The sequence below is a fragment of the Myotis nattereri genome (assembly GCF_964212035.1).
Source record: "Myotis nattereri genome assembly, chromosome: 11".
Taxonomy (NCBI): domain Eukaryota; kingdom Metazoa; phylum Chordata; class Mammalia; order Chiroptera; family Vespertilionidae; genus Myotis; species Myotis nattereri.
In genome coordinates, this window is record NC_138086.1 from 41,933,572 (window position 1) to 41,952,074 (window position 18,503).

General features: G+C 36.7%; 1 protein-coding gene across 6 annotated transcripts in view; it reads left to right on the forward strand.

Moving 5' to 3' along the window:
- Positions 1 to 18,503, forward strand: part of RUNDC3B (RUN domain containing 3B) — a 107,077-nt gene that overhangs the window by 74,841 nt on the left and 13,733 nt on the right. For 3 of the 6 annotated variants that reach the window (XM_081102571.1, XM_081102575.1, XM_081102573.1), the window contains 3 exons: positions 1,172 to 1,340; positions 6,506 to 6,663; positions 18,147 to 18,293. In XM_081102571.1, coding sequence (XP_080958697.1) covers positions 1,172 to 1,340; positions 6,506 to 6,663; positions 18,147 to 18,293 — 474 coding nt within the window. The remainder of the gene's footprint in view (positions 1 to 1,171; positions 1,341 to 6,505; positions 6,664 to 18,146; positions 18,294 to 18,503) is intronic. The other 3 variants (XM_081102572.1, XM_081102576.1, XM_081102574.1) reach the window with 1 other exon arrangement.

Here is an 18,503-nt window from a genome sequence, read left to right on the forward strand (position 1 = left end):
GACCTTAGTTTTTCACTTTAAAAATATTTAAACTATCCTAACTGACCCAATCTTTTAAAATTTTAATTGCTTCCAACCAAATATACATGTATTCAACACATTTTAAAAAAATTCTATTAGGTTCCTAATTTTAAGAAACCTTCAGAATCTGCCCCTCCTCAAATTACTGAATAAAATAATACATATTCAAATCAAAACAACAATGAGGTACCATCTCACACCTGTCAGAATGGCTATCATCAACAAATCAACAAAGGACAAGTGCTGGAGAGGATGCAGAGAAAAAGGAACCCTCGTGCACTGCTGGCGGGAATACAGACTGGTGCACCCACTATGGAAGACAGTATGGAGTTTCCTCAAAAAGTTAAAAATGGAACTCCCATTTGACCCAGTGATCCCACTTCTAGGAATATATCCCAAGAAACCAGAAACACCAATCAGAAAGGATATATGCACCCCTATGTTCATAGCAGCACAATTTACCATAGCTAAGATTTGGAAACAGCCTAAGTGCCCATCAGCAGATGATTGGATTAGAAAACTGTGGTACATCTACACAATGGAATACTATGCTGCTGTAAAAAAGAAGGAATTCTTACCATTTGCAACAGCATGGATGGAACTGGAGAGCATTATGCTAAGTGAAATAAGACAGCCAATGAAATAAAAACCACATGATCTCACTCATTTATGGATAATAAAGACCATTATAAACCGATGAACAAAAATAGATACAGAGGCAGAGCAGCATCGAACAGACTGTCAAACTATAGTGGGAAGGCTGGGGAGAGTTGGGGGGCGGGGGTGGTAAGAGATCAACCGAAGGATTTGTATGCATGCATATAAGCATAACCATTGGACACAAGACACTGGGGGTAGGGGAAGCGGGGGGAAGGTCAAGGGAGGGGGGAAAGGAGACATATGTAATACTCTTTGTAATACTTTTAAAAACTTAAAAAAGTAATACATATTCATTACGGAAAAATTAAAAAAATATTAAAAAGGCATTTTGAGAAACTAAAATCTTCATATTATAATTAATTATAATGGTATATTTAGTGTTAAATATTTTAGAGTTTGCTCACCAGTAGCTTGAAAATACAGAAGTATTTCTTAAAAATCAAAGTGGAACACAGTATTAACTTTCTTTTTAAACGTTCAATCTTCCCAGCTCTGACAGTATCAGCAGTGATGAGGAGGAGCTGAGGACGCTGGGAAGCAGTGGCAGTGAGAGCAGCTCTCCTGAGAACGTGGGGCCTCCTTTCATCATGGACGAGAATACGTGGTTCAACAAGTGTAAGAGAGTCAAACAGAAGTATCAGCTCACCCTGGAACAGAAGGTATCAGTCAGTGTCAACAGCCATTTAATCCTGTTCTCTGTATTGCCTTTGGACTGTCTCTGCCAAAAGCTCTCTCAACTGAATGAAAGGGTTTGCCCCTCGCTCCTTCCTTTCTGTTCTTGAATTATCCTCCTGTTAATTAAAAATCCAGCAATGTTGTAGGAAAGGCTTTTGTTTGTTAAACATTTTCTAATTTTATGTTGTAATATAAAAATCAGCCATTTATTTTTCTTTATGCAGTTTCATGTATATATTTGAGGTTTTAGTTCCTATGACTAATTTCATAAAATATTACTGAGTTTGTGAAAAAGCAGTAATTGCCTAAGTCCATATATGTCTCATTTGTCCTTTTTAAATCAGTTATTTTAGAAGCTCTTGTATATCAGACACTGCACTTGGCAAAGTAGAGTATATAGCAGAAAGGAAAAGAAACTCCATTATCTTGAGGAGTTGCAATTTTTTTTATTGTATTATCTATTTTTTCCTTTCAAATTATCATTATTCATAAATAGTCTATATAGGAAAAGCCTGATGGAATTAACAATAGAAGTATTGGAATAATAAAAAATACACTGAGGAAAATGCTTACAAAGTAAATACAAATATGAATAGATTTTACATAGACCAACAGCTACTGGTTAGAAAACATAAAGACAAAGATTCCACTTATAATAGCTATAAAACTGTACCTAATGTATATGGGGAAAACTTTCACACCCTATTAAAGAAGACATCTCGTACCAGCAAGATTTCAGACTAAGATCACCTGTAAGATCATTGTAAAAATATGAAAATGCTGAGCAGAATACAATTTTAAAATAGCTTCATGCAGAGCTGCTCTCTCATCAAAGAATAGGAGTTCACTAATGACCCAAAGCACACAAAGACCATTCCCTTAACTTAGGTACATGTGTTGTTGTTTTGTTTGTTTTTAATATATTTTTAGTGATTTTAGAGAGGGAGGAAAGGATAGAGAAAGAAACATCGATGAGAGAGAAACATACACCCCTACTGGGGATCAAGTCCACAACCTGGGCATGTGCCCTGACTGGGGATCGAACTGATGACCTCTTGGTTCATGGGTCGACGCTCAACCACTGAACCATGCTGGCTGGCCTAGGTGCATGTGTTTTAACACAGGGGAACAGTGGACCTAGGCCCACTATCATTGAAGATGGAAACTGAACCTGGTAGGCAGGAGTGAGATGCAAAATGACAGATTAACCATAGAAATTGGCAAATAAATCTGGACTACATGAAACAAAAACTATATTAATGGCCAATATGGGGTGGCATTGGAGGGTTGAAATATAACAACTGACTTTCACAGAGGAAATAGAGAAGCCCTGGTATGTACCATTTGCTGATTCTTTGGGGCAAATTATCCCATCATGGCCAAGTTAAAGCTACCAATGTGATATCCCTAAATGCAGAACTGGGAAAAGATGCAGCATAGCACACCACTGAATAGCATTCTATCAGACAGATTCAACAGACAGAAATGACCTTAGGAGCACAGACAATAGAAGATATGATAAAATATTCAAAAATACTTAGGAAGTGATGTGTTTTGAGTGGTTATTTCCTTGTTTTTAATATAATTTACTTAGTTATGTCTATGTAATTTAATGTTTAATAATTGCTGTGTTTTTAAAATTTCTGAAATTCAATAATCAGCCCTCAAGAGCTAACTGCAGCCCACCACTGGGAAGCAAAGTGGGACTAAAACTCTAACAATATTAGAAAAGGTAAGAGAGGCTGATTGAAGCTAAAGCCATTTGAGGTCTTTGTGTTACAGTGAAAAGGGTAGACACAAATTTTAATGTGCCTGCCTGTTTCCAAAGTTGTGATTAAAAGTAGAATATTTAATTTTCAAACTAATAGTGGTATGACAAATAAGGGAAATTTTATTATTGCAATTGAAAGTAGCAAGTGAGAAAAAATAAGGATGTTATAAAGGATGGTATCATCAGAAGAGAAAAAGGTGGCACCACCAGATAAAGTGTAGAAATATATCTCAATCTAACCACCTGACTCAACATCACCATAAAAGTAAATGGCATAAACTTGTCATTTAAGACAAACTCTTTATTTCTTAATAATAAATTTTAGTTATATGTTGTCTGTAAGAGACATACATAAAATAAGACACAAAAATGTTGAGACTAAGAGGATAAAGATATAGTAGGCAAACTTAACCACAGGAATTCTGTATTAATGTTATCCAACGTGGACATTAAGGCAAAAAGCATTAAGACTAAAAAAAGACATTGTCTTTGTAAAAAAAGAATTCACCAGGAATGTATAACAGCACTGAACTTACATAATGTAACAGTGTAGCCATGAAAAATGTGAAGCATAAATTAATAGATTGTCCAGGAGAAATTGATAAATCCATAATTAGAGTAGGAAATTTTAACATCTATCAAAATAATTTACAGATTCAATGGACAAAGTATTAGTAAGGTTGTAGTGAGTTTGAACAGCACAATTAGTAAAGCTTGATCTAAACTTTGTTAAACGCTAACAATACACATTCTTTTCAAGCATATATGGGACAGCTATTCAGTTTGTATGGAGCATATTATGTCACAAGGCAAATGCCCACAAATACCAAAGAAATGATATAATAGTGATCACAGTGCAGTAAAGTTAGATTCAATACAATATGTTAACCACCACCTGTAGACCACCAATGGGAATTTAAAAAATAAAACTTCTAAATTATGTGTCAAAAGAAATGAGTAAATAAGAATGAAAACAATGCATACTGACAATTTAAGTTACAACTTTGTGCAGTACTTGTAGAAGTACTTAACTTAGAAAAGAAAGTAGGAAAATTAAAGAGATAATTATTTAATAAGTAGACCAAAAAAATCAGTTCCAAATAAAAAAAAAAAAGCACAGATTTTAATTAAATAGAGAAACAGAATTAACAAAACCTCCCTCTCTCTCCAACTCCTCCCTCTCTCCCTCCTCCCTTCCATTCTCTGAAAATCAATGAAAAACATATCCTTGGGTGAGGATTAACACACACACACACACACACACACACACACACAAAGAATGAATATCAGGTGAAAATGTGATTAGTATAAAAACAATAATATGACAATTTGGCATTATCTAGTAAATGTAAAGGTAATGCATGGCCTATTCCTAGCAATTCTATTCCTAGTCATATTTCCTATAAATTCTTAGATGTTTGTACCAGGTAACATATAACTGAGTGTTCACTGTATATTATTTATATTAAGAAAAAGCTAAAAACAATCCAAAAAGTCATTGATAGGAGAGTAAGTAAATAAACTGTAGTATTCATACAATGGAATACTATTCACTATTGAAAGCAAGACATCATTGTAGATGAAAAAGCCAGTGTCAAAAGGATATAGACAAATCTCAACAAAACTATTTTAAGACAACATACATTTGTGGTAAAGCTAGAAAGAATAGTAAGGAGATAATAAACATAGATCTCAGGATGTTATCTGTGTAGCGGAAGCAGGGGGTATCATTAGGGAAAGGCATTATAGGGGCTTAAAAGTTTTGATAATCTTGATTGTGGGTACATAAGTTGCATTTAATTACTAATGTTTATAAATATATAATTTATATATTAAGCGGTGTGACATATAAAATTAATGTAAAAATTAATTTTAATGTTTGAAATTTTATTGTGGAAAAACTATTTGAGAATTGTCATGGGAAAATCTGAAAAGGAAGCTTAATGAGGGGAGAATAGTGTTAACTTCTATTAATATCTATAATAATAAAAGCATAATATGCTAATTAGACCGGACAGCCGAACAACCTTCCAGATGTACTTCTGGATGAAGCCACAGTGATGGGGGCTGAGGCAGAGGTGGTTAGGGGCAATGAGGCAGCCAGGCAGGCAAGCAGTGAGGGGCGATGAGGCAGGCAGGCAGAGTGGTTAGGGGCAATGAGGCAGGCAGGTGAGCAGTTAGGGGCGATCAGGGAGGCAGGCGAGTGGTTAGGAGCCAGCGGTCCTGGATTACAAGAGGGATCTCCGACTGCCTAGTTAGGCCCAATCCTGCAGGCCTAAACTGGAAGTCGGACATCCCTGAGGGGTCCCAGATTGTGAGATGGTGCAGGCTGGGCTAAGGTCCCCCCCACCCCCCTGTGCATGATTTCTTGCACCAGGCCTCTAGTGTATCATAAAGTTAAACTAGTTAAAAGACTTTGTTAATGACAAATGAATGGGATAACATAGTAGGATAGAAGAATACTTTAAGAAAAAAAGATTCTAATTAATATCCTGAGAGGAATTTATAAGCACATTGTAGCTAAAAAGTAGGATGTCATGAGAAGGGCGTCATCAGACAACATGATAGAGCTGTTGGAAATTAAAATTAAGATTTCCTGAATTAAAAAATCCAGTATAAGGGTTTGAAGGATAAATTCAATGAAGTCTTTCAGAAAACAGAGCAAAAGGACAAAGAAATTATAAACGGGTAAAAAATAACTGACAGAAGATCAGCCCAAGAAGGCTTATATCTATTTGGTGTTTCCTAATAATAACTAGGAATTATGCATTGCATTCAGTGTAGCAGGTAATACTCTACCTAGACTGTTTTGTTTAATATTCCCAACTAGGAAGATTAAAGCTCTCACTTTTTCAGATGATGAAACTGTGACACAGAGAGATTAAGTAACTTGACCAGGATACATAGCTGTTAGCTAGTAGACCTGGACTATATAGGCACCTGCAGGCCTCGTCAAAACATTGTACTGCTTCCTACTAATTTGTTAAAGCTAAAATGGTAATATCTGTTTTGAGAGAATAATCACATAGAGGCAGTTTCTTAATTGGTCAATCTGTGATTAGGTCTGTATTCTGAAACTAGGAGGCATACTGAGTATTTTATTTATTATTGCAGAGCTTAAAAATGAAAATGTTTTAACTAAGTTTTACCTTAAATTACAAATGCATTTTAATGAACCTTAGAGAAAAGCTTTAAATAATGAACATATGTTAAATTTTTGTACTAAATTAAAAAATTATTTTCACCGTTTCATCAGTGATACTATAAAAAAGTTTCACTACAATATAGATATGACTAACATTTAAGCTATTGGGCATTTGTCTTCAAAATATATTAGAATTTTATAGTTGGCTGTATCTTGCTGATCTGTATTTCCAGGCTTATCTTGAAGAACTCTTACGACTTCGAGAGAACCAGCTGTCTGAATCTGTCTCCCAGAATAAAATACTACTACAGAGGATCGAAGATTCTGATCTGGCCCATAAATTGGAAAAGGAACAATTAGAATATATAATTGTGGAGCTGCAAGATCAGCTGTAAGTGAGATCCTTTTGGGAAGAATTTTGGCAAATATATGAACATCACTAAGTGTTTTAACATGTTTTAGCATAAGATTCAAATTCCAAGAATCAGACCGCCTGCTGTTATATTCCCTTTCACTTATTTTTTTTGAAAGTTTACTTTTGCTTTTCTTATTATAAAAGTAATCCATGCTCATTGTAGAAACATTACAAAATATAGGAAGAAAACAAAAATTACCTTCAGTTGTGCTACCCAGACTTAACTAATATAATTTGGTTGGATTCTTTCAAAAGCTTATGTTTAATTTTAAAAGCATTTATTTAGTTATTGATTGATTGAATGGTTGTAGAAATATGGACTATAAGGCCAGTGCCGCTAAAAGAGCAGTGCCACTGCATAAACGTCTTGTTTCCAGAACATTACTAAGCACAGTTCAGGATAGCTAACTTTTTTCTTTAGCCAGACTTCCTTCAATGGAGGAAGCTGTGTATTGATCTATGTTCTGGTACAAGCTCCTTAACTTGTCACTATTCAAAGCACTTGTACTAATAATACCGTTTTGTCAAACTTGATTTTGTCAATTAATTGCTTATAGTGAAAATCTTCTCATATTAATATTTACTTAATCATTTTTTTAAATTTATTGCTTAAAGTATTACAAAGGGTATTACATATGTGTCCATTTTATCCCCCCGCCCTAGACAGTCCCCTAGCCTCCCCTATCCCCCAGTGTCTTTTGTCCACTGGTTATGCTTATATGCATGCATACAAGTCCTTTAGTTGATTTTTTAAAATTTTCTTGAAGTAATTTTAAGCTTTTGGAAAAGTTGCAAGGATAGTACAATTTCCATATGGCTTTTCCTAGATTCACCAGTTTTCTTTTCTTTTTTAAAAATATATCTTTATTTATTTCAGAGAGCAAGGGAGAGGTAGAGAGAGATAGAAACATCAATGATGAGAGAGAATCATTGATTGGCTGCCTCCTGCATCCCTCATACTGGGGATCGAGCCTGCAACCGAGGCGTGTGCCGGGACCGGAATCAAACCCGGGACCCTTCAGTTCCCAGGCTGATGGTATCCACTGAGCCAAACCAACTAGGGTTAGATTTACCAGTTTTCAATATTTTGCCACATTTGTGCTCATTCTCTCCTTCTCCCTATATATACAGACAGATATATTATTTTTTAAACCACCTGAGAGGTTGCATACATGTCTCTTTACTTCTTAATATTTCAATGTGTCTTTCCTAATAACAAAGATATTCTCTTACATCACCATAGTTCGGTTTTCAATTTAAGACATTTAAATTGATACAATGCTTTAATCTTACCTATAACTCATACTTCACTTTCATCAATTGTCCAAATAATGTCCCTTATTGCAACTTTTGTTTTTCTGGTAAGGATCCAATCTTGGATCATGTTTTTAATTTGGGTGTTAGTCTCTTCAATCACTTTAAGTTAGAATAGTTTTTCAATGTTCTGTCTTACAAGAGATTGGTATTTCTGAAGAATACAGGCTAGTAATTTTTATAGAATGTCCCTCGATTTTAGTTTGTTTGTTCTTCCCTATGATTAGAATGAGCTTATCCATTTGTGGCAGGATTATAATCTAAGTGGTGTGTCCTCAGGACATCACATCCAGAGATACATGAGGTCTGTTATTGGCCTTTTAGTAGTGCTATTAATTTTAATCATTAGGTTAAGATGTTTTTCTCTTCTGTATAGTTACTGTTGTTCCTTTTGTAATTAACTTGTAATTTGCAAGGAAACTAAGTAAATATAATAGATGATTTTTAAGTAAAAATGTTTTATTAAGGAACATAAAAATTTAGTGTTATCTAGGAATTTGTATGTTGATGAAAAGAATTGTGTTCATATATTGTTTCTTATATTTTTCTAATATTTGAAAGTTTCTTATATTTTTTCTAATTGTCCAGTGGAGTATGACTCATTTAGGAGCGAACACCTTCTGTAGCCCCTTGCTTCTGTAAGCAGGGGGAAAATATCAAGAGCCAAACAATAGAGATTCCTGGTTATTTCTTTGCAATGGAAAGATTAAGGTGATTTAATCTTCCTTTTACAAATAACCTTGGTAGTTTGTCTAAATTGTTTTAATATAAGAATAATTATGAAATCAGTTTTTATTTAACCAGCAAGATTTTTTCCATGTTTGTTGAATTTATTGGGGTGACACTGGTTAACAAAATTCCACAGATTTCAGGTACACAATTCCATAATACATCATCTGTACATCACCATTTACCTCCCTGTTTCTTCCTCCATCTTCTCTCTCCCCTTCCACCCACCCCAGCAATCACCCATCCATGTCCATGAGTATTTTTTCTCTTTTTTCCCTCAATACCTCTAGGACCCCCACCTAATGCCCAACCCCCTCCCCCCTGCTCTTTCAACAGCTGTCAACCTGCTCTCTGTCTATGACTCTATCTCTATTTTGCTTGTTAGTTCATTTTGTTCATTAGATTCCACACATAAGTGAAATCACTTGGTGCTTGTCTTTCTCTGAATGGCTTATTTCATCTAGCATAATACTCTCCAGGTCCATCCATGCTGTCACAAAGGGTAAGATTTCCTTCTTTTTTACAGCGAGGAGTATTCTACTTTGTAAATGTACCACAGCTTTTTTATCCACTCATTTACTGGCGGGCATTTGGGCTGTTTCCAGATCTTGGCTGTTATAAATAACTAGAGGCCTGGTGCATGAGATTCATACACTGTGTGTGTGTGTGTGTGTGGGGGGGGTGTTCCTCAGCCCAGCCTATGCCCTTTCGCAGTCCAGGACCCCTCGGAATGTCTGCCTGCCGGCTTAGGTCTGATCCTCTGGGGGTTGGGCCTAAGCCAGCAGGCAGACATCCTTCTCATAGTCAGGCTCTCTCAGTCCAGGACCCTTCACTCCTTACCATCACTGTGCTTGCTAGCCATGAGCCTGGCTTCTGGCTGAGTGGTGCTCCCCCTATGGGAGCGCACTGACGACCAGGGGGCAGCTTCTGCATTGAGCGTCTGCCCCTGGTGGTCAGTGCACGTCATAGCGACTGGTCGTTCTGCCATTTGGTCAATTTGCGTATTAGGCTTTTATTATATAGGATGCTGCAATGAACATAGGGCTACACATTTTCTTTTGCATTAGTGTTTCAGGTTTCTTCATATAAATTCTGAGAAGTGGAATCACTGGGTCATAAAGCAGTTCCGTTTTTAAAAAATATTTTATTGATTTTTTATAGAGAGGAAGGGAGAGGGATAGAGAGTTAGAAACATCAATGGGAGAGAAACATCCATCAACTGTCTCCTGCACACCTTGTACTGGGGATGTGCCAGCAACCAAGGTACTAGCCCTTGACTGGAATCAATCCTGGTACCTTTCAATCCACAGGCCGATGCTCTATCTACTGATCCAAACCGGTTAGGGCCCATTTTTAATTTTTTGAGGAAGCTCCATACTGCTTTCCACATGGCTGCACCAATCTATATTCCCAACAACTGTACACAAGGGTTCCCTTTTCTCCACATCCTCACTAACACTTATTTTTTGATTTATTGATTATAGCCAGCCATTTTGAAGGTGTAAGGTAATATATCATTGTGGTTTTAATTTGCATTTCTCTGATGATTAGTGACATTGAGCATCTTTTCATATGTCTCTTGGCCATCTATATGTCATCTTTGAGAAGTGTGTATTCAGGTCCTTTGCCTGTTTTTTAATTGGATTGTTGCTTTTTTGGGAGTTTCATAAATTCTTTTTTTTACTTTATTTTTAATGTTGTCACTATTAAAGATGTTCCCTCCCCCCTTTGCCCACCTCCACCCAACCCCCACCCACCTTTCCCTCTGGCCATGATCACACTGAAAAAATACCCATCTTTAAGTATTCTGTACTTAAAGATGATTCCATCTTTAAGTATTTTTTACTTAAAGATGATTCTGATAAGTGAATTGTGAACATTCTAAAGGAAATGGATCTTACTCATCTGTTCAGTATTCTTGTAACAGTTTTTGTGCAAAGGAATCTTTAAGACACCAGTTTATACCCATCCTGAGATTGTAGCTGTACTATGGGAAAGTATATCTTCAACTTCTAAACTCAAGAAGCTGCTGGAGCAGTTGACTAATTAAGATTTATAAAATGGCAATTTCCTAATTGTTACTCCTCCCATGATTATTGGCCAGAATCATCTACAAAAAAGGGGGTTTTCCTCATTAGTTAGGGTATTTTGGTGGTTACCATTACAGTTCTGATAGGATATTATTAATTTTCTGAATAAGATTCCAACACTCTACTAGTTACCAAAGAGATGAAGATTTTGTTTCGCTTTCTCTCTTTTATTTTTGAGAATTTTATGAACTTTTTATATATGATATATTCTATAATGTAAATGAGCTCATTCAAGATTCATAAATAAGGTGATGATTTCAGCATAACAAATAAATCACCTGATTCATAGTTATCTAGAAGTTAATGTTTCTCAATAAGTAGCAACAACCAATGCAAAATATACTAATTCAGGCAATTACTGCAAGTAACCAAAAGATGGCGCTCTCTCCCTGTACATAATCTTTCACCTTGCATTCCTCTGGTTAATTTGAACTACAGCTTGGAGGTGCCTATGCATTTTGATCTTGCCTTCATGTCAAGCCTCAACCCTTCCTTATACCCTCTTTTATCAAACGGCCTTTCCTTTGTTATTGTTTTTGTTAAAGTTTTTGCAATATTTAATAGGAATTTAATATTTTATTTGGGTTGAACTTTTATTAGGATTATTAATGTTCCTCTTAGTGTTCTAGCAAAAAGTCAAATAGGTTTTGAGTTGTCAGCTCCCAACCCTATTCTCCCCATAAGCTAGTTATTGTCAGTGTGTTATTGCAGAACACTGTAGTGTTTTATTTCTGTATTATAGAAGAAATGCCTATATTCAATGTGTTTCTATCACTTAAATTTATTTTTCTTTTTCATACTCAAATTGTCCCACATTTGTCTAATTCGTTATATTAATTCTTGTATCCTGCTGACATGACCCATTTGTATTTTAAGTTCTACATTCTCATTAACATTTTATATATGTGTGTGTGTGTGTGTGTGTATGTATATATATATATATATACATATATATATATTATTGATTTCAGAGAGGAAGGGAGAGAGAGAGAGAGAGAGAGATAGAAACATCAATGATGAGAGAGAATCATTGACTGGCTACCTCCTGCATGTCCCTGTTGGGGATCGAGCCTGTAACCCGGGCATGTGCCCTTGACCAGAATCGAACCCAGGACCCTTCAGTCCACAGGCCAGTGCTCAATCCACTGAGCCAAACAGGCTGGAGCCTCATCAATGTTTCTTTTCAAATGATGGTGTAAAGTTAAGTTCTAAAGTGCAACTAGGGTTGAAAACCACTGCTGTTCTAAAAGAGTTAGATTTGGGTTTAACTTTTGAGACAGGAATATTTCATAGGTAAATAATTTATAGGTTTTGGCTACCTGGCTCCTTTTTAAGCTTTTCTCAAAATGTTTTATTTGAAGGGAAATAAGTATAAAATAATATAAAGTTAATGTTTACTCCATGGCTTTGTCTAAAATTAACAGAAACAAAAGCACACAAATAAGGAACATTTTTATATTAACACTAGAGGCCCGGTACACAAAATTTGTGCATGGGGTGGTGTCCCTCAGCCCTGCCTGCACCCTCTCCAATCTGGGACCCCTTGGGGGATGTCCGACTGTCGGTTTAGGCCCTCCCCTGCCAGCCTGATCTTGCCCCCAATGGCTCTCCCCTGCCAGCCTGATCTTGCCCCAACTGCCCTCCCCTGCTGGCCTGGTCACCCCAAACAGCCCGCCCCTGCAGGTCTGGTCACCCACAACTGCCCCCCCTACAGGCCAGTTCACCCCCAGCTGCCCTCCCCTGCAGGCCAGTTCACCCCCAACCACCCTCCCTGCCTGCCTGAACACCCCTAACTGCTCTCCCCTGCCAGCCTGATCGCCCCTAACTGTCTCTTTCTCCACCCCCACCACCATGGCTTTGTTCAGAAGGAAGTCGAATGTCTGGAAGATGGCCAGTCGACCCCGTCTAATTAGCATATTACCCTTTTATTTGTATAGATTATGAAGAAGTTAGGGCAGTGGTTCTCAACCTTCTGGCCCTTTAAATACAGTTCCTCATGTTGTGACCCCCAACCATAAAATTATTTTCGTTGCTACTTCATAACTGTAATTTTGCTACTGTTAGGAATTGTAATGTAAATATCAGATATGCAGGATGGTCTTAGGCGACCCCTGGGAAAGTGTCTTTCAACCGCCAAAGGGGTCGCGACCCACAGGTTGAGAACCCCTGAGTTAGGGTATTCACAAGCTATATAAGCATTTTCCAATTCTGGACAACTTTAAATGAACAAAGAAGGTACATTCTCTTGCCCTGACCGGTTTGGCTTAGTGGATAGAGTGTTGGCCTGTGGACTGAAGGGTCCCAGGTTCGATTCCAGTCAAGGGCATGTACCTTGGTTGCAGGCACATCCCCAGTAGGGGGTGTGCAGGAGGCAGCTGATCGATGTTTCTCTCTCATAAATGTTTCTAACTCTCTATCCCTCACCCTTCCTCTCTGTAAAAAAAATCAATAAAAAATATATTTAAAAAAAGAAGGTACATTCTCATCACTTCTCTTGGTACTAGATTGCTTTTGTAACTTCTCGGACATTTACCCATTCACTTGGTAAATACTTATTGAGAATGAAGAGCCAAGCGCTATTCCAGGTGACTCAAGAATAAATAAAACATAGTCCTGTCCTTACAGAGCTTACTTTGGGTGGAGGGCTGAGACCGACATTAAACAAATAGTGTTTGTTTCTCTTCCCAAGTAGTAAGAGAAGATAGAGGTAGGTAATTCTGTTATTCTGTGTTTCTAAGAGAGTTAGGGGTGGAATGTATTCAACACCTTATATTTGGTGGTTTTCCCTTTCTTTGACTTCAGTACCCAGCCATTCTGTCCATAAGCATAAACATCTGCATTAGTATAGTCATGACATAATAAATTCTTTATTTTCATGAACACGATAGCCTCAGATTTTCTCAGTGATCCTTGTCATAAATGGCATTGGAATACATCCTAAGAATGACAGCATATGAGGCAATCAATGATAAGTGGAAAATAACCAAGGTTCGCTGCAATGGTGTTAGGCATTTTGTAAGACCCACTCTCAAAACTTACGTTATAGCCATGATCTTCAGATGTACTGCCTTATCAAAATATAAAAATACTTTAATGTTATGGAACTTTGGGGTTGCTTGGGAATATCTGGGATCACAGATAGTAAATTCTAAATGCCAAGGGTTGTATGTCCTATATACATATGTGCAGCAGTTGAAAATATAACTTTATTGTGAGCATCAGCACAGCTTCTGAGGTAAATGAGAAAGAAGCAAAGTAAAGGAGAGAGGATAACCCTCAAATTTGGAGACACAAGATAATTAAAACAAAATAAAATTTTGAATTGGTTAAGTATTGCTATCAAAATATAGAGTACAGGATTCTAGACCTTTTCAAAGAGCTTGTAAGGAAACAGTAGATGAGAGCCTAATCTCTGAAGGACGGCCTTTTTCTCTCTCCTATAAAGTAATGAATGAAATATCTAGGGCTCAAAAGAATGTAGGATCTCAATTCTGAAGCCAGGGTTCTGTGTATTTACAGGGAATCTGTTTGAGCGATTTGAGAATATAAGTGGAGGGACCACCAACATTTAAGGACTAAATGGAGAGAGGGATCTTTGCTGAAAGAGATCAAGAAAGAATAGCCATAGAGATATGTAGTGTTGTTATTTCACAAGAGAAAAAATGTATATGAGATTCACTTAGTATTAAAAAATACCATTGTTTGGGCCCCACCATCATAGAAACTCATTTCATTGATCTGAGATGATGCTTGGGCATCAGTATTTTTAAATGCTTTCCCAGTTATGTGACTAGGGTAGAGAACCACTAGACTAAAAGTTTGTTGTGATGTTTAGCAAACCAAAGTGATACTTATTACCCTCTTAACAGCAATTTAATCACTTCCCTAAACATTAAAGCTACTTAGATGTTTTGTTAGTTTAAGTAAGAAAGTTGCATTATAATTTAATTTTCAGTAGTATTGAAGTAGAGTATATTCTGTATTTGCTATCTTCCCTTGCATATTAGATTATTTCAAGGTGCTTTTTAAAATTCTATGCTGTCCTTTAGATTCATTCTACTGACATTTATTGAGCCCTTCTTCTGTCCTAGATGCTGGGCTTGATACTAAGAATCTAAACTAATAAAAGGATAATATGCTAATTAGACTGGACGTCTTCCGGACAAAGCCACGGTGGTGGGGGCCAAGGCAGAGCAGTTAGGGGTGATCAGGTGAGCAGAGGAGAGTAGTTAGGGGTGATTAGGCCAGCAGGGGAGAGCGGTTAGGGGCAATCAGGCAGGCAAGCAGGTGAGTGGTTAGGAGCCAGGGGTCCCGGATTGCGAGAGGGATGTCCGAAGGGTCCCAGTTTGGAGAGGGTGCAGGCTGGGCTAAGCCCCCTGCACCCCACCCTCCCATGCATGGATATCGTGCACCGGGCCTCTAGTACAGAAATAAATTTGTTCTAGTTCCTGCCCTCAGAGTGCTCTCAGGGAACACAGACATGTAAACAATAAGAGCGATAAGGTGTCCTCAAAGCTATGATAGATGCTTGTATTGGATACAGTGTGAGACAAAGGAAAATGAACTAGGAAGGATTTAATGAGGTGGTGACAGTTATACTAATTCCTTAAAGTGGTTTAGATATTTGATAGAGCAGAAAGGTAAGAGATGGGTTTTCCAGGCATTGAAAATAACAAAAGCTAAAACAGAAAGAGATTAGAGTCCAGCAAATAGGAAACTGCAGGATGGCTCCTGGTTACTTAACATAGAGGGAAAATGTGTATGTGTGTGACCAGGTGAGAAAGGGATTTATATACCATGCTAAGGAGGTCTGTGAAGTTACCAATTTCAGATCAGATTTCCATTTTAGAAAGGTAAACATTTAAAATAATATTTTATAATAAATACTTATTAAGTAACTACTTGTTCCAGGAACTGGGCTAGATACTGAGAATTTAAACATGAATAAGATAACCTTGAGAATATCAGAGTCAGCTAAACAACTGACCTCTAAGTGATGTGATGAGTGTACTGGGACACGCATATGTGTATGGTAATAAAGATATATACACATTGTAGCAGTAGCACAGGAGTAGTGGTCCAGGAAAAGCATCACTAGAAGTTGATTTTGAATAGAGCTTTGGTAACCTAGGGAGAGAAAGAATGTTATTCTAGGAAAAGGGAGGAACAAATACAGGAACATTGGTGCAAAATATCATATGAGGGAGATGAGTATAATAAAATATTAACTAAAGTTTTATTAGAAGCAAATAGTTTATCCGGGAACCCTGAAAGAGTTTTATTAGGACTGTACATTTTTACTTGAGATAAGCCTATATTAAAAATGCAGATGCCTATAAAGTACTCCACATTGTTTGAGGATGGAGTAAATATACCCTTCCTGATGGCTCAATTCATGTGACAAAATCTCACACTGAAACTTAGCAAATTATTTGACAACTTGGATGTAGAATGCTGTTTTAAAAAGAGACAATAACGGACTCCATTTTTACTAATTTTGTTTTTCCTTTAAAAACATTGATGAACAGATTTCTTCCTGAGAAGGTACAAAGGATTCCCAGGGAAGTCTTTGGTGTTTATGAACAATCCAGAGTCTTATTGTGTTGTGTTGCACTGCATCATGCTTGGCTAAGATAAGCTAACAATAATCATGTGAAGAATAATGGCAAATCTGGGAAAAATAAAGTGTGATGATGAATTACTGTCTTATATAGTACAAGTTATATATTTAGAAGATATAGGAACTTTTCAGGGTTTGGCTGGGTTCATAAAATAAATTACATTCATTGAACATTTCTGTCCTGCCAAAGAGGGCTTAATACAGAGCTATTTTTTTTCTTTGAAAAATAAAACAACTCTTTGATCCTTAACTGAAAACATTGATGAAGGAGATTAAGAACATAAATGGAAAGGCATGCTGTGTTCATGGATTAGAAGAATTAATATTATTAAAATCTCCATACTATGCAAAGTGATGTGCAAATTCAGTGAAATCTATATCAAAATCCTAGTGGCATTTTTCACAGAAATAGAAAAAACAATCCTAAAATTTATACGGAATCAAAATGATCCTAAGTAGCCAAAGCAATTCTGACTTCTGCTTGTTTAACTTGTAGTATTCCATTCTGAGAGAGAAGCTAGTGTTTACGTCAGATAATATTTCTTTGTGGACATAGTAGAGCAAATATGTTTAAATGCACACAGCTATCCTGTAAAGTCAGAAATGTTTTTGTGCAGCTTGTTGGAGACATATGAAGTGGGGTTATTCCATTGGAAGCATGTTGACAGCCAGAGGTGCGGTGCAGGTTGGTTTTCTCGTGTGAAGGATTGTCTTGCCAGCACACCACTGACTGCCACCCACACAGGACTGTCATTGTCACTGAAAATTAGTGGCAAGCACGAACTACTTCCGTATCTGAACTGATGGCTCAGAATCTTGGTATGCCAGAGTTGTGGACTACTGTCGGAGAACGCAGGTGGCCTTAGGTGGTATTTTAAGGTCTTTTAGAGGTAGAGTAAGAACTTTGCAAACATAATTATGCCTTTAAATGATCTTTAACCACAAATTCAGGTGTTAAATTAGTCTTGTGACAATGACCAGTTGGTTTGTGAAGTTGAAATTTTTGGCAAAAGCTAGTCTTTTTCAAGTTCTTATGAACAAGTAACAGTTCTACAAATATGAAAGGAAACCATGGGTTGTAATAATGGCTTTTATTCTGTAGCTGAAATATTTCCAATGGATTATACTGTTCAATGCAGTTGTCATTGATTTAATTATTTTCATAAAAATTCATTAATAGTCACTTCTATCAAAAACAATTACGGGAACCTCATGAATTTTTTATTTTTCTGCATTAATTTTATTTTTAATCAATTAAATTCTTTTTGTTTATCAAGTTAAATTACTTACATAGATTGTGAATTTTGAAGCTATAAACTCTTACACATGGGATCTTTATTTTACTTCATATTTTAACTGGCATCTGATAACCTGTAGCTTTAAGATATCACCATTGTTTTTTAGTTAAGATGTAGAATGCAGCTTGCATCCATCAGTCTTCTAGTAATATCTCTGTGGAAATAGTAGGAAGTCTCAATGTCACAAGTGATTTGTTGTAGCTAGCCAAGAAAGAATAAAAACACATATTGTAGGAAACAAAATAGTCCTAGCCCCATCTAGCCTTCCCGTAGTTTTGGTCACAGTCTATTAACATACCATTTTAGAAAGATGAATTTTGGGGGCCTAAATTGATACCATTAATGGCAGGTTCCTCTGCCCTTGCAGAACAATGAAGACAAAAGCACTCACCATCTTAATATTCACAGGACTGTGCTAAAGAATAATGATTTAAGATCAAGACAAGAGTTAACTGCCCACCTCACCAACCAGTGGCCTTCCCCAGGAGCTCTGGATGTCAATGCTGTTGCCTTGGATACGTTGCTTTACCGAAAACACAATAAACAGTGGTATGAGTAAGTGTAATACTTTTTTTTCCGACTAATTACAGATTTAGTTGTGCCAAACAGGGCAGTCCACTTTGGTTTCTCAGTTATTCTTCTTTCTGAACTGATTATTAACTTAGAAGAAAAGTAGGATTTAAGTACTTTGGCTTGGCAAGTACTTTGCCAAGTAGGATTTAAATACTTCGGCTTGGCAAGGTTAGGTGAAGCTTTCGAAGCCAA